This window comes from Ciona intestinalis, chromosome 12 (assembly GCF_000224145.3).
Source record: "Ciona intestinalis chromosome 12, KH, whole genome shotgun sequence".
NCBI lineage: Eukaryota > Metazoa > Chordata > Ascidiacea > Phlebobranchia > Cionidae > Ciona > Ciona intestinalis.
The window spans coordinates 3,424,748-3,445,915 of record NC_020177.2 but is presented as its reverse complement, the minus strand read 5'-3'; the positions used below and the strand labels follow the sequence as shown (position 1 = coordinate 3,445,915).

The following is a 21,168-nucleotide window of genomic DNA, read 5'->3' as shown; positions in this document are numbered from 1 at the left end:
ACGCACGGCCACCGCGGAGTTATTTCCAAGCCGAGCGGCGGTTAATGAACGGAGCGACGACCGACCCGGCTTTGTCGAGAGGCGACTGGTAACCTGATCCTGCTCCGCCCTCGGTCGCTGCGCGCAATCGGGCGTGACGGCGTCGTGACAGCGTCTCTTTCTCTCGAAGCTCTTGTTTTAAATCGCGAGGAGATTAGCGGCACCTTGCTTGGGAGTTGTGTTGGAGGCAGGCAGGTCGCCGCACTCACGTAGAATGCGGTGTCGCTCGCTTCCAGATAAGCGCCTCACCGCTCGGCGATAATTGCGCGCGGCCGCCGGGAAATAGATAGGCTCGCCTCGGTAGTTCTCTGAAACGAGTTTCAATACGGAGTACGAGTCGGACACGAGCAGGGAAGTGGAACTCTTATTGGCAGGCGCAAGGCATACGTAGCATCCCGGCACTGTATACAGTACTGTAGTCGATATTTGCTCGGTGACGTACCTAGCACTAGTTTCAGGCGAGACTCGCAGTTGCTGAAAGGTGATAAGGTTTATGAGCTATTGCGAAAGAGACTTAAACCAATATAGTCGAACGTCGGTTGTCTCGCTCAAAGGCGGTGGCCAGGTGCGGGTAAAACGAATCGACTCCGCTGCTGTATGCCCGCCGTTTGTTTACAACGGGAATTTTTTTTCGACTTTTAAACAATTGACAATATGGCGACAGTTTATTCTCCGGATACTCGATGGGTATGAATACGCGCCTAGCTAATGCATTGTCCAAGACAGTATCTATGAAGTAAAGTAACTTCCTCTTGGCGACAGAGCGGCCTTTACTTTGTTTCTGCTGGACAACATAAAAGGGTCAAAAACGTAAAACGTTCCCAAATTGCCTTTGGGGAATTACGCATTTTCCTTTACTATTGTATAAACTTAAAAGACAAAATTTGGCACACTAAGCAATAACCCGTATACCTTACCTAACCACACTTTATTCCATCTACAGTGTTTGTAATGTAGAAATACTGTTACGAAATCACGAAAAAGTTCCCATTGTCAAAAGTCAAGAAAAATTTTCAGTTGCGAAGAATGCCGTACGAGTATGACCCACACAATCACTTGTAAGTTTTTTAATAATAATATATTTATATTATGTTATGTTACTATAAGTCGTAAATCTGTTTCGTAATGATCAATTTGATATTGTTTACGAAACTGGTGTAATACGGACTCATTTAAATTAGTTTTAATATAGTACTGTGGGGTAAGATAAAATACATTTATTACATAAAAACTACTTTCTAATCGTGTTTTTAACAATTAACAACGCACTTATAGAGTAGTGAGGCTATACCGATATATAGTTCGTTGATTGCTTTTTAGTACCAAATGGAACGAGAAAAGTGAATGAAAACATGCATATTCGTTCTTTTATGCGCTCACGGGGGTATGTTTGAGTTATGCCTATATATGATTCGTATACGCTACTTTATGTGTCAAAATGATTATGTGTTGAACGGTTCGATATCATTAAAGCAACTAGTTGGTGTGACCTTGCCCTATATTCGTACAATTTAACTGACATGTCAGACCGAATTAGCCTAAGCCGTTCGCATAGACAGCAATGACCGTCTTTGGCAGCGATCACGTCTACATGCGCAGATACCGTTTACGCATCCTGCGACATAGGTATACTTGCTTTCGCCACGTTTTCTGAACCAATGGAATCAGACTCGTTAAGCGTTCCCCGAACGCGCGATTTAGAGACGCCTGAATGCATGTGCTGGAACATAACACAAACCCTGCCCATATCGGGCGTTTGGGGTAAGTAGGACCGTGGAATTGGCGATAAAAGGCGTCGTGCCTATCGGAGGGCTTGAAATAGTTCTCCAGCCTTGGAATAGGGCAATACAAGCAACACCCGCTACGGCAACTAACCATTGCATCGGCTGTGTTTATCTTAAGCTGCATTTAGTCGGATCCCGGGATTTCGGCGTTGGTCGTGCGAGCTCGGATTGCTTCCTGTGAAACCGTGCTTGCGGTCCCACTCCTCGCTCGGCCCAACTGCTCCTCGCTTTCTCTTTCTTTATCTCCTAGCGGAGGGAGCTGGGGGAGCGAGCAGACGACGATATTTCCGGAGCGTCGTCGACCAGCTAGGCTGCGTCGCCGATCATGTACGGCATCGAGCGCTCCTGCATCTTTGCATGTGCCAGCGCGGCGCGTGCGACGTGTGTGTGCGCTACGGCCACCGCTTTTAAGCCGAGCTTCCCTATGCTGTTGGTTGCTGTTTAGGAAAATAGACTGACACAAGCTACATGAACATTGCTTCTTTCTTTCTTTATGCTCCTTACCCAAAGTACTTTAAATGACCTGTGGAAAATCGTATTACCATACTCTCATCTGTTCCCGTAGAAATGTCATATCCTTTTTCATCATCGCGGTCATTTATCTCAGCATAAAACATGGTTTAATTACAGCTGGGTGTAAAACCGCAAAAAAACGAAGTCTTTACGTGTATAATAGGTTGGGTAAGATAGTACATGTTTTTATTATGTTTTATCATCCAATTTGGTAGTAAATAAACAACAATAACCGTAACCCCACGACTCTAAACTCGTGTTGTTACAACTGTTTAAAACACGATTAGGAAATATGGGATATTACGTTCTAAAATTCGTACCCCAACCTACCTAATATTAAATAAAACAGACACGTAATATGGTTTTTACAACAAATCGGACAGACATGAGGAAATCAATGTTCTGCAGATATATTTAGTCGCGTAAGTCATAGTGTTAAGCCGACGAGGCTTTTCTCTGATGTTGGTATTATAATCCGCCGCATTGTCGCAGATGCTTCTGCCCAAAGTCAAAAACCAATACTCGTAATTAGCAGTCGGCAAGGCAGCGGATTCGTCGCCGATCGATATCCAGCTTTATTCAGCTCGTCGTACGCTGCCAGCTTCGATCGACGCACCTGCCCCGCTGCCGCCCACGAGGAATTAGCTCCCGGTATAATTCGTCGCTGGTCTATTTAAAAGCGTTGGTATTTGCAGAATTGCAAAATAAATTGATTTTACAATTTTTTTTAAAAAAGTCAAAATTTCGTTTAAAAGAAGCAATGTCTTTGCGCATTTTTAGGTGTTGAGTTTTCTTCGACTTTGTACCCGCTGTTGGTATGATGTACCCATTGAAAACGTTGCCCCTACACCGATATGTACTGTTGTTAAACCAACTACAACTATATAGTTGTGATTCATTTGCTAAAATGGAACGCTGCAGCAACTTGGGTGACTCACAAACGCTATAGTTCTCATCCACAGTCAAAAGTGCGGGGATGTCACGAAATATATACTGACAAAGCGTGCACTGGTATTGGCGGCAAAATAAACAAGGAATTTAAATGCCTATTATACCTTGATAACTCCAATTATTAGTCAACAGTTACATCATCGTGTTATGACGGAGTTCGTTCGCACCATATAGTGGGTTGTGCCATGTTTTAACGATAAATCCGTGGGACGAAGTACGAGCACTCCGCGCGCACACACACGCGCTCCCGCGTGTATAAGCAGCGCGCGTCGACGCCGTTCCGGTCGCGGAGTCGAGCCTGCTAGGAAAGCGTAGACGCGCCGCTTGCACCAGAGGGTCGGCGCTTTCGTTCGTGGCTGCCTTAGTTGTACGCGAGCCAACGCAAGCTCAAGAAACGAAAGGCCAGTCACTCACTCGATTGTCCGCCAGCCGCACAGAAAGGCACGTAGTGGTAACAGGAAGTGACGTAAGTAATGAGATCTGACGAGATACTCACGACGAGTATAGCAGCAAAAGCGGCAGCAGTGTTTTGGCACATGGCCGTTCGTTGCAAGATAGTGTTTTAAATCTAAAGCCAGGCGTGTGTACAATGTAAACGACTGTCTGTCTTACGATTCGCATCAAAGCAGTTTCCATTACGCCCTGAAATCCAGGAAGGCAGAAAGTGAAATATTTTATAAAGTTTGACACACCGAAATGTGTTGTTGTTCCCATAGTTTAGAAACGAGTTGATTTGAAAAAGAGTTTTATTTGTATTTAACTAAATCCTTCTTAAGTTCTAAAGCAGAACCAATTTAGTTCGAAGCACCATCAGTCTTTAGGTACTTGCGTATCAACAGCGCGTGTTGATAGCTTTTTAGTTTCACAAAATCTAGGATTCAAAAAGTTCAAGACGCGATGAAACGAGAATATAGAAAGCGGGCTGCAAAGCGGAAATCTTTGGAAGCCCTGAAAACCCAAGTCTGGAATGAAAACACGACAGAAACTGCAGTCGAAACTTCAGAAGCTACAAGTGTTGTTGGTTCAAAGTCAAGTGAAACGTCGATAAACGAAAACGAAGTCACAGACAAAGGCGCGGCTCCTGAAAACAGTGATGCACAAAACGAGATCAAAACAGCTGGGAAAGTGCATGAAGATACAATTGAAACCGGGAAAGGAAACACCGATACGAACGAGTCTAATACTTCGGAGACTGCTGTTGTTTTAAAAGATGAAAACTTGCAGGAAAGAGTAAATGATACTTTGGAAAACGGGACGAAAGTCCCACAAACAGCAAGTTTAAACTCGGAAAACCAAGCAGAAGATTTCCAGCGACACCCTGCGGAAAACAGCTCGACGAAAGATTCGGCAGCTTCGTTTATTGAACAACAAGCTCTGGCCTCTGCCGCAAATGAGGCAGCAGTAAGGTTTTATTCCAGGTACCCTGTGTTGTTGTGTACATAAGTTTAGCAACTAGGTTCGGTCATTTGGTCCGTATCTTATTGAAAATCTTACAGCTAAAAATGGTACACCCTAAGGCTTGGATTTTCCTTAGGTACAGTTTTGTACAGTTACTGGTGAATGGGTATCTCTGTCCAAATTTAATATCGCCCGCTTTAACATTGAGTATTTGTTTTATTCATTTGTTTACATGTGGTTAAATCCAATACGTTGGTCGTTTGCAAAACGCCGAGCAGTTTACTTCGTACACCATTCGTCGCAGTTTGTTTACTGTTTTCTCTCCGCTCTCGCCATCCGACGCGATGTCGCTCCGGAAATGACGTCAGCGCTTTGCCACCGACGCCCCCACTGCGTTATAGCCAAGCAGCGTGCGAGTGCAATCCTTTGACCAGGCCAAAATGACGTCACGACGCGTTGCCGCTTACACACACGCGGAACTACAGGCAGCAGTGAATCGTCGCTGTATTGTGACATAGGCAGGCGGCGACAAGCATCCGCGCGAGTAAATAAACGATGATTCATGCAGTTTATCCAAAGTGCTGCAGTGCGTATATGCGCTAATTAGCAAAGCGGGTAATATAGTACATTGGCCAATATACTTGGATTTTGTTGGGTAAACCTAGCAGGTCAAACTAGTTGTCACCTTAAACATAAAATTGCATCATTCGCACCGTATGTTATATAACGGGTTGGCGGGGTGAAATGGCCTATGTTTTATTCACTTTTATCCTCCCATTTGGTAGTAAAAATATTTACAGAATTATATAACCATATTCTTACGAAAAGAACGTTGTTTATTGTTAAAAACACGATTGGGAAATATGGAAATTTATATGGTATCCATCTTATCCATCTTACCCCACAGTACTATATACCACCAGTTACATGGTCACTTTTGACAGTACAAATGCACAAAGTCAAACGAACATCGGTTCAAAATACATAGCATTACAATCATTTTAAAGTATTTTCTATTTTCCTCACTCTAAAAAATTGATTCTAGGTTATAACATATTTTTTAATGTTGATAATTAATATTCTGTTTTTAATTTCAGTTTAAATTTGCTGGCAACGCGTGCTTTCTTCAACGTAAAACAGGAACCGATGGATCTTCCTTTAGCAGATAAACTCATGTCGTCGTTTAACACTGCTGGGTAAGAAACAACATATATAGTATTAAAAGTGAAATGGAGCATGATTTTTTTTTCTATTTTCCCGTCTCATTTGGTAGTAAACAGGTAATACTTACAGAATTGTATAACCGTTGCCCCACGACTCTAAGAGAGCGTTGTTAATTGCTTATAATAAGAACGGGAAATGTAGGGTTTAAGTGCTAACGGTGTTCCATTTTACCACACTGTACTATGCAGCAGTTTTGCGCGAAGTTGCTGTAATTTGTAAAACAGAGTGCTAAAGTAAAACATGTTTTCAGCTATTTCGGAGCAACACCTGACGCCCTTATGGGTAGGGATCTTCGATCGCTAGGTGGAGATAGCAACTTCCTGAGCGCTGCTTACCGATCGCCGTTGGGTATGGCACGCCCACCAGCGGAATTATCTCCCGACACTTTTGCTGATCAGTTACGTCATAATGATTCCGCAAGCATGGTCGTATGTAGACCTCATACGGGCAAGACGATGCAGAATCCATTTCACGGTAGGTTATTTTTTATTTAAATGAATGAATGAATGAATGAATGAATGGAACTTGTTTTTATTTCGCTTGGCCGGGAAACGACAGTTGTTTTATTTTACACACCTCGTGCCCGCGTACGAGACACCACGTATATGTAACTTTGCGGATGATTATTTTTTTGTATTGCTGACTATTTCTACAACCCATTAGTAACCACTGTTTGTATATTGGTTAAAAATTAAGTATTGATATTACCCCTAATTAAAAAATTTACACGTCATTTGACTGCCACATAAGATTTCTAATACCAAAAATACCGGTCGTAAGGTGGCGTAGGTAAGCTAGATTATACTCTGAACTAGAGCGCTTGGCTTTGTTAAATTAACAGTGAAAACATAACTTAACTACCCTAAACGTGACAACAATGTCTGTTAGTAAATCAAGTTATACGTGGACAAGGTTTTCGTTGCGCTGGAAAGTCTGTTTAGTCTATTTATGTAATAAGTCATTGGCCTATTAAGCTTAGGCTTACAAATTCCCCCCTGCGCTGAAAAGACAGTAATATAACCTGCGTCCTACGCCTACAGACACGTTAAAAAATGTTTTCCAATTTAACAGCTTCAATTTATTTAACAAACATTACGCACTATATACGTCCAAGTTTATATAATTAAGGTATATATACCCGCGATTCTATACTGTAGATTTCTAAGTAATGACACGTTTTGTAATAAGTCAATAGAGGTTGGTTTAAGACAGTCCATGTTTTCATTGTATTTTATCGTCACATTTGGTGGTAAACAGAGAATTTAAAGAATTATATAACCGTATCCTCACGACTCTAAAAGAGCGTTGGTTAATTGTTGAAACCACGATTAGGAAATATGGAATATTTAGTGCCAACGCTATCTATCTTACATTACATTACTATACACTAATATAAACCTTTCAATAATAACATAATTTTACTGCCCTGTTCCGCACATCGTTTGTAACGGTTTCCGTGAGCATAATTTCGACTTCCATCGCTATTTACCCCCGCTCGTCGTCATTCGCTATTTTTAGCTGGTGCCGCCAAAAGCGCAAGTACTGATTGTCGGCTCGGCGCCGTTCGTGACTAGCCTGGACCTTGTAGCCGCACTTCGCCCGGTGACGCCAAATTTATTCGGAAGCAAAAGCGAACAGATTCAGTAAAAACACTTTCCACAACCCTTTTATTTTTATAACTCTATTTCAATAAACGAGACTGATGATGTCATTTTATACGAACTTTTTATCTATACTGTAGGATGGGGAAGACGGGACACCTTTTCATTCTATTTTATTTAGCCATTAAATAGTAAACAAAGAAAAATCAAAGAAATATAAAACCGTATCCTCACGACTCCCATAGACTGTTGGTAATCGTTTAAAATATGATTATGGTATTTGAATATTATGTGCCAAAGGTCTCCCATCTTCCCCCATCCTACTATATAGTACATTATTTGTTCGACTGGAGTTTTGTTAGTTTTACTATGAAGTTACTTACTTATGGTGCAAGGCCACGCGATTTCAAGACTAGATTAGGTGGTTACGTACACGGAAATTCTGGTTATTCCGACAAAGAATATATACCACCGTTAGGTAAAGTAAAAAGTTTAAGACAATCTTAAAACCGACTCAGGGCTGACGCTGTACAGGATCGAATTTTATTGTAACATGAACATGGATATTGCATGTGAGACCCGTCTGTGAATAATCATATCGTGTATTTTCGCATTGCACGACGTCCTGTGGTATCCTAGGCGTACCATGCCCCTTTCTGGTGAAAATGTTTTGCTTTTGCGATCCACCACGTGACTATATATTCGTGACGTGATCGACAGGTGACTAATCGCTTTTGGCGGCAACGGCGATTGCGGCTCGCACGCAAGTGTCCGCTTCGGTCGTCACGTGTTCTGACAGTCTTCTTTTGACCTGCGGTCGCTCCCGAAACACACAGCCTCGTCACAGCAACTATTTTAAGAAGCGCGTTGCCACGATCTCGCCCACTGCTGCAACATATTTAACTTTAGCGTTGATAATTTAGGCGCCCGAAACCGGGTAGGTTTTAAAACTCTGTCCCAGTTGTAATACAGTTTACGAAACATACAAACATGGGTTATAATTCTTCTTTGTGCGGTAACCTGTTTTTGTTCCATTGGCGCTTGCATTTTAATTTTTCCATTCCCCGAAGATTAATCATTTTCCTAAGCCGCATCTTGCAGCATGAAGTGCGCGCGCATCTCCGGAAGTGTGACGTAACAAACCGATCTGTCAAATCGAGAAGCGAAATGTCGCGTCGGTTCGGACGGGCGTGACTACGACGCGTGACACGGACAGACGAGACTGATGGACGATACGCGAAAAAAGGCCCGGCTAAACAACGTATTGCAGTTCCCGGTGAACAGCGGACGCTCCGATCGCTTTAGCAGTAAATACGACGGGATAGGAGGACGGGTAACACGTTCCATGGCGCGCCACGCCGTAAAGAATGTTACCCCTGATAGGAAAATATACTAAAAGCAAAAACTACTATTTTAGTGCAGTGAATTAGGGCAGTAACCGAAGACTCCTTTTAAGTACAGTAGAACAAGGGAATAAATGAGAGTAAAATTATTCGTTTAATAAAATGGAATAGGGCAATAGCAAGGTAAAACTATTATTTTAGTACAGTATAAAAAGGCAACAAACGAATAGTAAAAACATTTTTTTGGTAGAAGTCAATTTGATAGGTGTTTAATGCACTGCTTAACATAATGGCGTTCGAAAACGGGAGTTTATTCGATTGGCAAGCACGTGCTTTGAGTTTATGGAGTGGACGTAACTGGTATTCATATGCTCACCCTAGCTCCTACGTTGGCGCACAAGAGGGTATTTCCAGTGGGCAGAAACCCCTTGAGAGTAACCGCTGGGACATGGGTGCAGCACCGTGGGGAAGCCCCGTTCGTAAAGGGTCATTTTATTTTCCCATGCTTGCAAGTTACCCGAATCGAAGGGATCGGAAACGTAAGATAATCCTTTAATTATCTGTATTTGCTCGTTAAAGTTCATTCGGTAAATGCTTAAAACGTTTGTTGGGTTGTTCTATTCATCATGTGTAAGCGACGTCGTTTGTCTTCGACGTTTCCCTTGATTTGAACTGCTGAAATGTGGCTGCAATCCAACTTTTTAAGTCGGTCTCCGTTTTCTGTGGCAGTTTTTGACAAAAACTCATTTATAAAGCGTCGTATGTTATAAAGGGCAAACAAATGCCAGAAAATTACCTGCAACACACCAACGATACTGCTTATCCATGCGCGCATGTATGCGGAATTAATTAGTTACTACAAAAAAATTATACAAGACAAAATATTGCATTATAGAATGAAATTGTATCATCCTTTAAAGCAAAATTCCAACGTAGCGGTATTTATTGCATTCGTTCATCTCTCAAAAGCCGAAACCTCGTGTTTACGACATATTAGGATATTTTAATATAAGCTCATAATGTGACAATACTTGGTGTTTTTCTATTACAAAACCGTTATTTTGACATTGTATTTTAGTCTGCGTTTTGCAGTGTGCGAATACATTAGGTCGTAGTAGGGGAATTACGCAAAATACTACACTGTTGTTTTAGCGCTAACTATATCATAAATCAAGTTCACAGTTTTGATAGAACAATGGACGTTGATAAATAATGAAAACTTTACTTCCTCGAATGCAAGCTAAAAACAATGAAACGGCTAGGAATTTTGCCCGTATGTTGCTATAAGCGATCGATTTTGTCTCTTTCTAAGTTTGGTTATTTTATTTTGTCTTTGTATTTTCGTTGTTACAGTTGCCGCGCAAACGGTTTTAAAACTGGCCACCGCTGGCGCAAATGAGCAAACTGGATTTTAACCATAGTTAAATCGAATACACAAAAAAACTTGAATTACCCTAACTTTTACAATTTTAAAGACTCGACTGCTATAATAGCAAAACATTGCGAACCGTATCTCTAGCAATTCCGTAACTAAAATGACACCTTAAAAAATCGGGTAAATCGAAATATGGTTTAAAATATAGTTGTTGCAAAAAAAAAATGCATAAAAATACTTCAAACTACGATTTTAAAAACTTTACAACAATTTGCTCAAAACTCATAAAAAATGATTTCCAGCTTCTCTGGAGAGCCCACCAGGCAACAGCGGGCGATCGAACACCTTACAGCAGAACCATCAATCCTCTACCAGTCTCCACCATTTTGTAACTCGCTACACGATCGAAAAACCGGACGACCCGTCTCGACTTGGCGTCGAAATTTGCCTGGAGCATAGCACTACTAACGAACCTGTTATAGAAGTGGAATGTGGTGGCAACAAAGGCATGTTATACGTCACCAAGCTATGCCAGGGGAGCAAAGGTATGATCGACTTTGAGTATTGTGTTATAAATGACTCCGCTCATATAAACGATGCTTATTGGTTCCAGCCTAACAAAACACATATTTGGACATAAAGTACTGTGGAGTGAGACGGGGTATCGGTATTACCTAAATCACATGTGTCCTGAAAGTGTTTTTTTTACAATTAACAACGCTATTTTATAGTCGCGCCGCTACGGTTATTCAAATCTGTAAAATATTTTTGTTTTTTACCAAATGGATCGAGAAAAGAGAATGAGAACATAGAGTATTTTACCCCACTCAGCTATATGCGATATATCTTGCCCCAAAATCATATATTGTGCTCATACATATTTAGACAATTCTGCCACTAAATATACAGCAAACAAAAATGTAGTCAAATCATAGGCCCCCTCAAAAACCTTGCCTATACAGAATAGAAACCTTTATAATTACGGGAAGCGTGAAAATGACTTCGTGTTTTTGTATAACCGTTAGGTGTCCTTGTTGAGCTACTCTAATTCCAGTTTCGATAAAAAAAAACTGTGACAAAAACACATATTTGGATATATAGTACTGTAGGGTAAAATGGGATATTGTTAGTTTTTATATCCCACATTTCGTAATAACGTGTTTAACATTTAAAAATTCTCCTTTATAGTGGTGAGTCTGCGGTTATACGTTTCGCTTTTCTTGTTTACTATTAAATGGAACAATAAAAGAGAATAAAAACACGAACCATCTTACTCTATCCTACTATAACTTTAATAAATATAGACTTGTTTCGTTTCGACAGGTCAATCTATTCTCTTTAACGACGAATGGCTTACTCCAAACGAATTCCAATTTATCAGCGGACGTGAGACGGCAAAGGACTGGAAACGTAGCATCCGGCATTGTGGAAAAAGTCTAAAGACACTGATGTCAAAAGGCATTTTACAAGTTCATCCTCCAGTATGTGAATGCGACTACTGTAAAGGACACGGGCCAGCCGTTGTGGTAAGTGGTTATAGGCACATATTTTTCAGAAGCGTTTTACGAAACTTTGGCGGTACCTTTGATCAAACTTCCCAACCCTACTATAACTAATATTTAGTGGGGTGGGAAAGACACCTTAGCACCAGCCGTTGTGGATGGTGGTACATTTAGATCACATTAGAGCATTTCTATCTATACACAAATTTTATCTGTGGTTAAAGGGGCACTTTTTTAAAACCTGTGTAATTTTTAAAACTTTTGTGGCACTTTTAGATCACATTAAGGAGTACTGATCCATTTTGATTGGCTGCTTTTTGCGGTTCTCTCGTCACTTCCCCTCGTTAATGTAACCCGCGACCGCTGTTATAGCGATTTGAGACGTAACAAATAGGAGATTAGTTATTTTGATTCTAAATTTTTTTGCGGTTATCTCGTGATTCCCGCTCTTAAGGTAATCGCGACTGTAGCGATTGTGTTGCAGCGCGATTTGTGACGTAACACATAGCGGGAAGTACTATTTTGATTTCTGAACCCAAGACAGGAAGGAAACGGCGGAAACCACGTGACATATTCTCTATTTATCGATGCGCGGACGCTTGCGCGCACACACACGATATCTGCATGTACTCGCACTGTTACCCTGCATGTGCTGCCCGCTATAGCTTAACATATAGATAATGCCGATCACGTATTTTACACCTGAGTTTTTAAAAATGCATTCAAATTTGTAAACGTCCCAAAAAACTTATGTAAATTGCATTTAGATCTTGGGTTATTGAACATAATTCCTCAGTTCGAACAAAATACATATTTTACGTTGTGGGTGTATAAGTACATAGGTGGTAACTATTAATGTTTCAAATTTGTTAACTTGCCTGTCTGTATTTTGGCAGGTAAAACGTATACTTCCTCTTGTTGTATTTATTTTCTCTGCTAATCCGTGCAGAGATTTTTATCTTTGAACTAAAACATTAAGTCGGTTAGTGTAGGCAGTGATAGTAAGGCATTGCACAAGTATAGGGTGCTTACTTTTTCAAGCGCTTAGAGAGGCGCCAACAGAATCTATTCAAAAGGAAGGATGGTCGTATCATCGCTGGCAACTTTTTCCTTCCGTCCGAAAATTTTCCGAGATTTCGTGTCAGTATCCGAGCTTTGTGGAGGGCACACAGGCACGGTAGCGCGATATCTCGCAGTAGCTAGAAACTGCTCGGCAGTCGATGGCGGGAAGGAAGGAAAAGCGTCGACAACGACACAACGCGCAGTCATGGGAAGGAAGCGATGAAGCTCTGACTGTGCTGCCTTCAACTGTTAGTTAGCACAACCTGCATACGCGGGAGCTAGCGTGCTCGGATTTGGAGATGTACCAGGCAGCTTTTGAAAACGATATCTTCAGATTACTCTGAGTTTAGTTACAGGATCCAGCCTAGCAGACGAGAAGTCAGATAGTAACTTATAGAACTTTTTGTGATTAAAAATTAAAGAAGTTTGTGAGACGTTTCTTTCTTACGTTAATTGTTTTATAGAATTTTGTAGGACTGTATGATTTCTTAAGTGCATTTGCCGACTTAAATCAGGTAATTGTAAAAGTTATAATAAAAGGTGGCGAATAGATTAAGTTTCTGTAATAACAAGTTGGTTGTACAGTTTCTAGTTTTGTTGCAATACTCGCTTTTTGTTAATTGTATAATGACTACAAACATCTGACTTCGAGAGTGTGACATTGCTTCCGTTCTGTTCGTGACGCCCGTTTCCTTGTGCCTACTGGATACCAAGCCCGAATTATTTAAACTAAAAAGAGAGTAAGAGCTAATGCGTTGCACTTTGGAAACTTGTCACCTGCGTTTAGAGTCTTTTTGCTACAACGGCCACTATATTGTTTAATTGGTGATTAACGCAAACGCGTGGAAAGATTTAACCAAAAATCCTCACTCGATTGAACAGTCGTAAAACATAAACACTTCTGTTTCCTGTACTCCGGACAGCAACTCGTTTAATCAAACTATTTAACAGCGTGTTAATTGTGGTAGCAGCAATAAAACAGCCGCCATTTCTGTGTTTTATATTAAAGAATCCTTGTTTCTTTTGCAGCAGGAAAAACCAGGGAAAAAGCGGCCAGTAGGCTCGGGTTCGGCTGACATTGTTCGGCGAAATTCTATGTCCGAAAACACAGCCGCTTCTACAGGTTCATCTACCCCGTCTTCCACCGATTCAAATAAAGTTTTCGGAATGCCAGACACACACGGCCCTACCACCATTCATAAAGGGTAAGCAATACCACCATTGTGGGTATATGTGTCCCTGGGCAAAACGCTTTGCTCCAGCCCAATGGCCTTGAGTTGTCAAAACTGTCAAGTATACAAAAAACGAAACACAAAATAATTACATTTAAATTTATAGACGTGGTAATTCGTAAGCGGGCACGAAGTGTGTGAAACAGAACAAACGTTTGTAATAACTGTCGTTGTTACCGCGCCAATCGGCCTCAATTTTAGAGAGATACACCTGGTAAAAATGCAATCGACAATAACGAAAAGTAAAACAAGTTTACGCATTTGTTTTATTGTACGCTTACCAATGCCACTGTATTCTCAAAATCAGTTATGTTATTTGCTCTTGCAGCAGTCGTCAAAAACCAAACAGATGGGATATCGTTAACACCTATACCTCATATTTCATGATCGTGTTTTGGACAATTAATACCGCTATTTTAGAATTGCGGGCAACGGTTTTACCATCTCTTAATTGTTTACTACCAAATGGGACAAGAAAATATAATGAAAAGTGCAACATCCTCCCCCACCCCAATATAATTATAGTGAGATGGGGGAAGATGGGACATTTTTAGCACATAATATCCAATTATCCTGATCGTGTTTAAAACAATTAACAACGGTCTATGGAAGTCGTAGAGATACGGTTTTATAATTCTTTGAAACTTCTCTGTTTACTACAAAATGGGACGGGTAAATAGAATAAAAAGGTGTCCCATCTCCCCCCACACTACTACATATTTCTTTAAACAGGAGAGAGGGCGGACTAAATTCCATCATCTCTCAACTCCACAACAAAAAGGCTATTTGCGGAAATGACGTCACTGCTGGGACCGAATCTCTTGATCTGAGCGTTCGGTGTTCTTCCTCTACGTCACCGAATGGCGATTGTGAAAGAAAAAGACAACACCGACCAAGCAACAGTCAGGTATCAATAACATAACATGATTTGTATTTATCTTTTCGAAAAAGATAGTGAAAATTGTTTTTTGAAGACATAGCATAACGTAATTTTTGTTTGTCTCTTTAAAAACGATAGCGAAGATCATTTGTTATTTAAAGTACGAAGAGAAGTGAATAAACAGCAAAACAACAGTTGTTAAAACATGTTAGGTATAAAAATTGTGGGAAAGGCGTCAGTTCAAAAGCATGGCTGTTGCACCCTAATTGCATAACAACAGCGTCTAATGTTTAGGCTGCAATGCGTAATGGGTTTGCATTTGGAAAACGAACGACAGTTTTTAATGTAACGCGACATTCATAGCAATACAAATGCTTATAATTGTGTTGTGGTGACTCCTGACAATAGACATTTAATTTCTGATAGTGGGACCGGAAGTAGATTACGTAATACATATTAACACGAACAGCAACAACAACAACAACACACAAACATGCCGCCCCCGCTAATACACAAACAACAAAATTAGTCACGCAAATTTGAGAATACTTTTTAACTCATTATCACGTAATCTTTTCTACCAGTGTTGACCGAACATATTTCTTAACATAACAGTGAAAAATGACTGGCATCACTCTGATACAGAGATTATCATGTCTGACTGTATGCGCTGTTGTTTTGAACCGGAAACAAGTCGCCTGTATCAACCGTCGAGCGGGCTGGCAGAGTTTCCGGTCTACAGACTGTAGTTTTTATAATGACGCACTGATCACTGACCAACTGCCTCTGTTTCCTGCCTTGATGACGAAGTTGTATATTATGAACTACCCGCGGAATATGTGATTTGAACAAACATCCTGCATCATATTATGTTTGCTGTCAGAATAACTTGAATTACTTGCAAAATACGGCTAAAGAAATATTTAGGTTATAAAGTTAAGGTAAAATGTGTACTAGAGTGAGTAGTACTTTTAGACAGCTACGAAGTTTAAGTTTTTAGGCGTTTGCAATAGAGTAATTACTGAATACGTTTTTTACAGAGTGAAAGCCCTCCAATGAAAAGAAGACACTCGGACGACGACGGTAAGTGATTTGTTATATAGTAGATTCGGGAAAAGTGGTCTATGTATTCATTTTCAACCATTTCGTAGTTAAAAATATTATAAAATTAGGTAACTGTATCCTCAGGACTCTTTAGTAAGTTTTTTTTTTATTTGTTAAAAGCATGAGTATGAAATATATGGGATAGTATATGCTAACGGTATCCATCTTACCCCTCGTTAGACTATATATTTCTATCAAACTTATATGACTGTTTTACACATTTTAAAATTCCATCGTTTTACAGTATTTAATCAACTTTAAAGACTATTGATATAAGCATTATTTACAGATGCTTTTCCAGTGCCCAACGGTAGGGATAATGAGCATAATGTAAGAGACAAAGACAGGGAAAGTTCTTCTGCTGAACCACTTTGCCTCGCCTCGCACGGATCTTCTAAGAAGGAAAAAACGCACTCCAATAAAACGTATGTAAAACGTATTTATTTTGGTGAAATAGTGGGCGTACCTGTCTTTGTGCAAGACACTTAACTGCAATTGCTACAACCCAGTGGTCACTAACGAGTTAACTGAATTGTCAACCATATATTAAAAAGATTGTAAACAATATGTACCAATAAAAATGCTGCAGTGTTTATAAAATATTTGACGCATACTCTAAACTAATAACCCACGCACTTGCCCACAGAAGCAAAAAAGAAAACGATGTAATATTCGACCCTCGTCGCATCGGATCTAACGACCACAATAAGTCGCCTAACGGAAGAAATCATTATCCAGACTTCAACGATTGTGCATCGAACGGTTACCGACCAAACTTGGGCTTTGCTGAATACGCTTTGTTTGACGCTATGAAACGCGCAGTTGCGAGTGTCTCTGGTGGATCCTACCCTGACAGTGTTAGTACCCCACCTCCTAACAGAAGAGACGTATCTTCACCTAACAGAGGCTACATCAATCTTGACTCTACGTCACCACGGGGTCTTACATCTCAAAATTACCCGCAATCCCGAAACCAACAGCCTATGATGGAACTAGTGTCTCCCCACCGTAAGAATGGGACGTCTCGAGAATCCTATGGTTTCGGCAACTCGGTCGACTCTCGGTTACGAAACGGAGGCCTCTTCGACGCACCGTTGTAAGTATGAACCCATTAAGCCTTTTATTGGTGAAGCTCACTCCCAAAAAAATTAAAAATGCTAAAATTCCGAAAATTTGAGTAAATGTCTTTTTCAGGCCAAGTAACAAAGCGCCTGTTACGGTTCTACACCATCGGCCCAACTCCTATAGCCCCCACAGAAGTAACCCTTCCCATACCCACCATTACTATGGCATGCCACCACCTTCAAGCAGTCGCCACTCACCCGATGGTAGGGGGGCTCGAACCCCGCGTAGGGAAGTTCCCTTTTCCGCTCCTGCCCGTTTTGATCGGAAGACGAACACTCCAATAAAAAAGACCCCGGATCATCAGAGGTCTCGTCTTCACGGAAGATCGGATGCGAGAGGAACAAAGATGTTAGATCTTCAGAATCATGCTATACCAATGATGTCGCTGACATACAGCAACAAAAAGGCTTCTCGTGGGTAAGTTAAAAATAAAAATATGAAAATTTACAAGTTTGAGGATATAGTAGTGTGGGTTAATATGGAATACCGTTAGCACATAATGTCCCATACTTCCTAATCGTGTTTTTAACAATTAACAACGCCATTTTAGGATCGCGGTGCTACGGTTACATAACTCTGTAAATATTCTTTGTTTTACCCCACACTACTATATGAAACCTATGCTATATAACTTGTGCACTCATTATTGTGATTGTGTGTATCCTTGGGCAAAACACCTACTGGCAATTGCTCCAACCCAGTGGTCAAATGGTCAAGCATACAGAAAAAAAAACAATCACCGCCAAAGTTTCGTATTATAACGACTATCGTTTCCCCGCCGCGCAATAAATCAAATTACACTCATTTTTCATTAGATTACAGATAACCAATATACAAGTTACAATACACAGAAAATTAATGTTCTATTCCTCAAAACAGACGTCAATCTGATTCTAGTCCGCCTCAATTCTCTACTGGATCTGCAACTTCAAATGCAGGCAAATGCGTTTACAGCGACGATGAAGTAGCTCGTACAAGCGACCTCAACAGACGCCTAAGTTCCAGCGCACCCCCTATATCCCTGCCAAGCTCAAAATCTAGGTAAGTCTCTAAATTTCCAGAGGTTTAAATTTCACCTATATATTAGATGATGTTAAAGTTATGTTTGGGGAAGATGGATGCCGTTATAGCACATAATATCCAATATTTCCTAAATGATTTATTTAATCTTTAATTAAAACCACGGTGTTCGGAATTGTGAGTATAGGGGTATATATAGTTGAATATTCTTTGTTTAATACCAAATGGAACGGCAAAGTACATGAAAACATGGACCATCTTACCCAACCTACTATATATAAACAGCAAAGAAATTGTGACGGTACATTTATTTGAATTAGGATACAGAAGTATAATCTTTTTTGTATTTAGGAAATTTTACACGGACGAAAATAATAATCGTTCATCTGATGATCAGCCGTCTTCTCGACAATATGTTTTCGGAGGTGGTAAAAGAGCAAAGTCCTCTTCTCCAGGATCTCCGTCCGATGCTCCCTTTTTCTGCGATGATCGCCGCAGCCAAGATCCAGTTGATCCGTGTGGATTTTCTTGCGGAGCTGCATGTCAAAATTCTTTCCAAGAGCTGCGCTTACGGGAGCTCTCTTGCGCTATCGATCAAATGGCAGAACTGTCGGTAGATGGCGTGTGCGAGATGCTTGAAGAGATAGGCTGCGGGGAGTATCAAGAAGTAAGTTATTTACATCTCGCTCCCTTTTTGGACTTACCACGTATATTTATCTTTGTGGTTGATTGCTTCGTTAGGATTTTTTTATAATGTATGACTGAAACCACGGATGACTTCTATCGGAGCTATTGGGTTAGAGCAATTGCCGTTAAGGGTCTTGCCCAAGGACGCAGACACGTTAACCACTTTGCCACGTCGCTGGTTAATTTACGCTTTTAAAAATATTAGCAAATAGACCATCTAACTTACACTGTCCGTATCGACAACATGATTTTAATAATTTATTCATTTATCCAGGTGTTTCGAAAGAATTGTATTTCTGGCGATGCCTTACCGCTGCTGGCGGAGCACCATCTTGTCGAAATGATGGGCTTAAAGCTTGGTCATGCCCTGAAGATTATTGCCCAGATACACCGTCGCCTAGGAAACCATTGTTTCCTGATGACCAATCAGCTTCCTGCGTTTCGCCATGCCTCCCCAATCGATTACCTCTGCCTCAGAAAGCAAGCGGCGACACCGAACGGACAGTCGGATAACATTACAACGCCGGCAAGAGTCGCTAAAGAGGCTGAAATTAAAAAGGTTGCAGAAAACGAAAAAGTTCCCGAAAATACTACTGCGGAATGATTTTATTCTGTTGTTGAGGCATGTTCGACTTTAGAACTTTAATATATCTTGCTAAGAACCTGTATTCCACACTGGAAAAATCCAGTTGTCTAGCTATTTTGTCAAATTAATTTCATTATATATTTGGGCCACTTAAAAGTAGAAATTTATATCTTACCTCATGCTTTAAGTGGCTGCGTGTAATTCTGTTTAAAATGTTGTAAATGTTAATTTATAATGTGGCACAAGACACGCATATTTCCACATATATAGCTTACTGTGAAAGCGAATCTTCCATTTCGTATTATAAAGACACGGACCGTCACCGTTTCTTCACAATTTTGTTTCTTCATTTTTATTTTTCTTCACTCCTAGCCCTACCAATATAACATACCCACGTTATATTGCTGCCTTACTGGGCAAATGTAACCAAATCCCTAATACGTTCTCACTGCGGGGTAACTTTTTTAGGTTACAATTCATATCCATTAAGCCTATTTTGTAAATACGACTTACATACCCAGGAATACTCTTCATTTGTTTATTATCAGTTCGCTTTGAAAGTTGTTTACGTTGTGCAATGTTTTCTTTATTTTTCACGCGTTCCTTTTGTGATCTTCATTCATTTGAGAATAAAATTTTCAAATTTGTAAACTAATTATTGCAAAAAATAGCAGTTTGTCGGGTGCCTAAAGGGTGTTTTAGTCCAGCGCTGCGGCTCAGTGGTGTAGGGGCTTGCACCGTAACCAAAGGGTAACCGATTCGATGCTCGACAGCGACAGCAACATTTATGTTGGTCAGCGTATATGTCCCTGGGCAAGACATTTAACGGACTTTGCTTCGACCCAGCGGTCACTAATGAGTTGTCCAACTTAACAGTCATACAGAGAAAAACAATTACCCACAAAGTTGCACATATGTGGTGACTCCAGCTGCCCAGACGAGGATAAACATTCTGCGGAAGAGCGTCCGGCTGTGTGTTTTAAGTCAGTTTATTGTATTCTATGTGGGTAAGGTCCCGCAGCATGGCAAGCCATAGGTCCTATGATTTTTGCAAAAATTATCTCATTACCCCAACACCCTGAGTACTATACTGCATGGGCTCCCTCAGTTTAAGGAGCCTGAGGTAGGCGACAAGGACTTTAATGGTAATAGATGAGAGATCTTCCCTTGACAGCTTGGCCAAGGTTAGATGCTCCCGCTCCCGTCTTGAATTCAGATATGCTGAGTATGTGCCAACATAGTAAAATGATGTTTTAACTTACTCGTCACAGACATGGCAGATGGAAGTCGGAAGTCTCAACTTTATGCAGATGACTGGCAAACATTCAACCTTGTTAATTGCCATTTGCCAAGATCTCTGTTTGAAAAACTGAAGGGTCTGATCATAGGCTTACTAAAGCTTATCTAGTCTCCGTGCATTTCGTGATCAGGTAACCAGATCCCGTTCCGTGAACCGTCTTGGAACCATCTGTGCAACAGATTAGTTGGGTTTCTTAAAGTTTTTAAACGCTTCGTCAAGCGTTTTTGTTACCTACTACGTGACGTCATCATATGCCATCTGGGTTTTGACTTATAGAGGCGCTGTTGTACATGACATATGGCTATGTTCTTGCGTGTTGTGTTCAAAGTGAGATTAGTTTAGTTGTTAAGCGCAGTAAATACGACTGAGAAAGTTTTTTGCTGCGTGTATTTTATTTAAAGTGAGTTAAATGCTTTGTAAATTCGGCGAAAAACCTTGCATG

General features: G+C 40.6%; 1 protein-coding gene across 3 annotated transcripts; it reads left to right on the top strand.

Annotated features, from left to right (window-relative positions):
- The first annotated feature begins 980 nt into the window (after positions 1–980).
- LOC100176298 lies at positions 981–20,081 on the top strand. Of its 3 annotated transcripts, none has more exons than XM_002126170.4 (14): positions 981–1,097; positions 5,783–5,881; positions 6,160–6,383; positions 10,531–10,773; positions 11,552–11,754; positions 13,822–13,997; positions 14,757–14,931; positions 15,945–15,987; positions 16,298–16,433; positions 16,655–17,104; positions 17,203–17,550; positions 18,013–18,174; positions 18,505–18,820; positions 19,115–20,078. In XM_002126170.4, the coding sequence occupies exons 1-14, from the start codon at positions 1,066–1,068 to the stop codon at positions 19,442–19,444; spliced, it is 2,937 nt and encodes a 978-aa protein (XP_002126206.1). In that variant the 5' UTR covers positions 981–1,065; the 3' UTR covers positions 19,445–20,078. The 3 variants fall into 3 exon arrangements, with proteins under 3 accessions (XP_002126206.1, XP_018669979.1, XP_018669978.1); XM_018814434.2 differs by lacking the exon at positions 981–1,097 and adding an exon at positions 3,975–4,705 and having other exon boundaries at positions 13,825–13,997; positions 19,115–20,081; XM_018814433.2 differs by lacking the exon at positions 981–1,097 and adding an exon at positions 3,985–4,705 and having other exon boundaries at positions 19,115–20,081.
- The last annotated feature ends 1,087 nt before the right edge of the window (positions 20,082–21,168 follow it).

Bases quoted from the DNA above. Each gene is read 5' to 3' on its own strand.
- LOC100176298 (XM_018814433.2), top strand. From the start codon at position 4,185: ATGAAACGAGAATATAGAAAGCGGGCTGCAAAGCGGAAATCTTTGGAA. The intron at 4,706-5,782 runs GTACCCTGTGTT...TTTTAATTTCAG, and splicing joins GCAGTAAGGTTTTATTCCAG to TTTAAATTTGCTGGCAACGC. The intron at 17,551-18,012 runs GTAAGTTAAAAA...TCCTCAAAACAG, and splicing joins AACAAAAAGGCTTCTCGTGG to ACGTCAATCTGATTCTAGTC.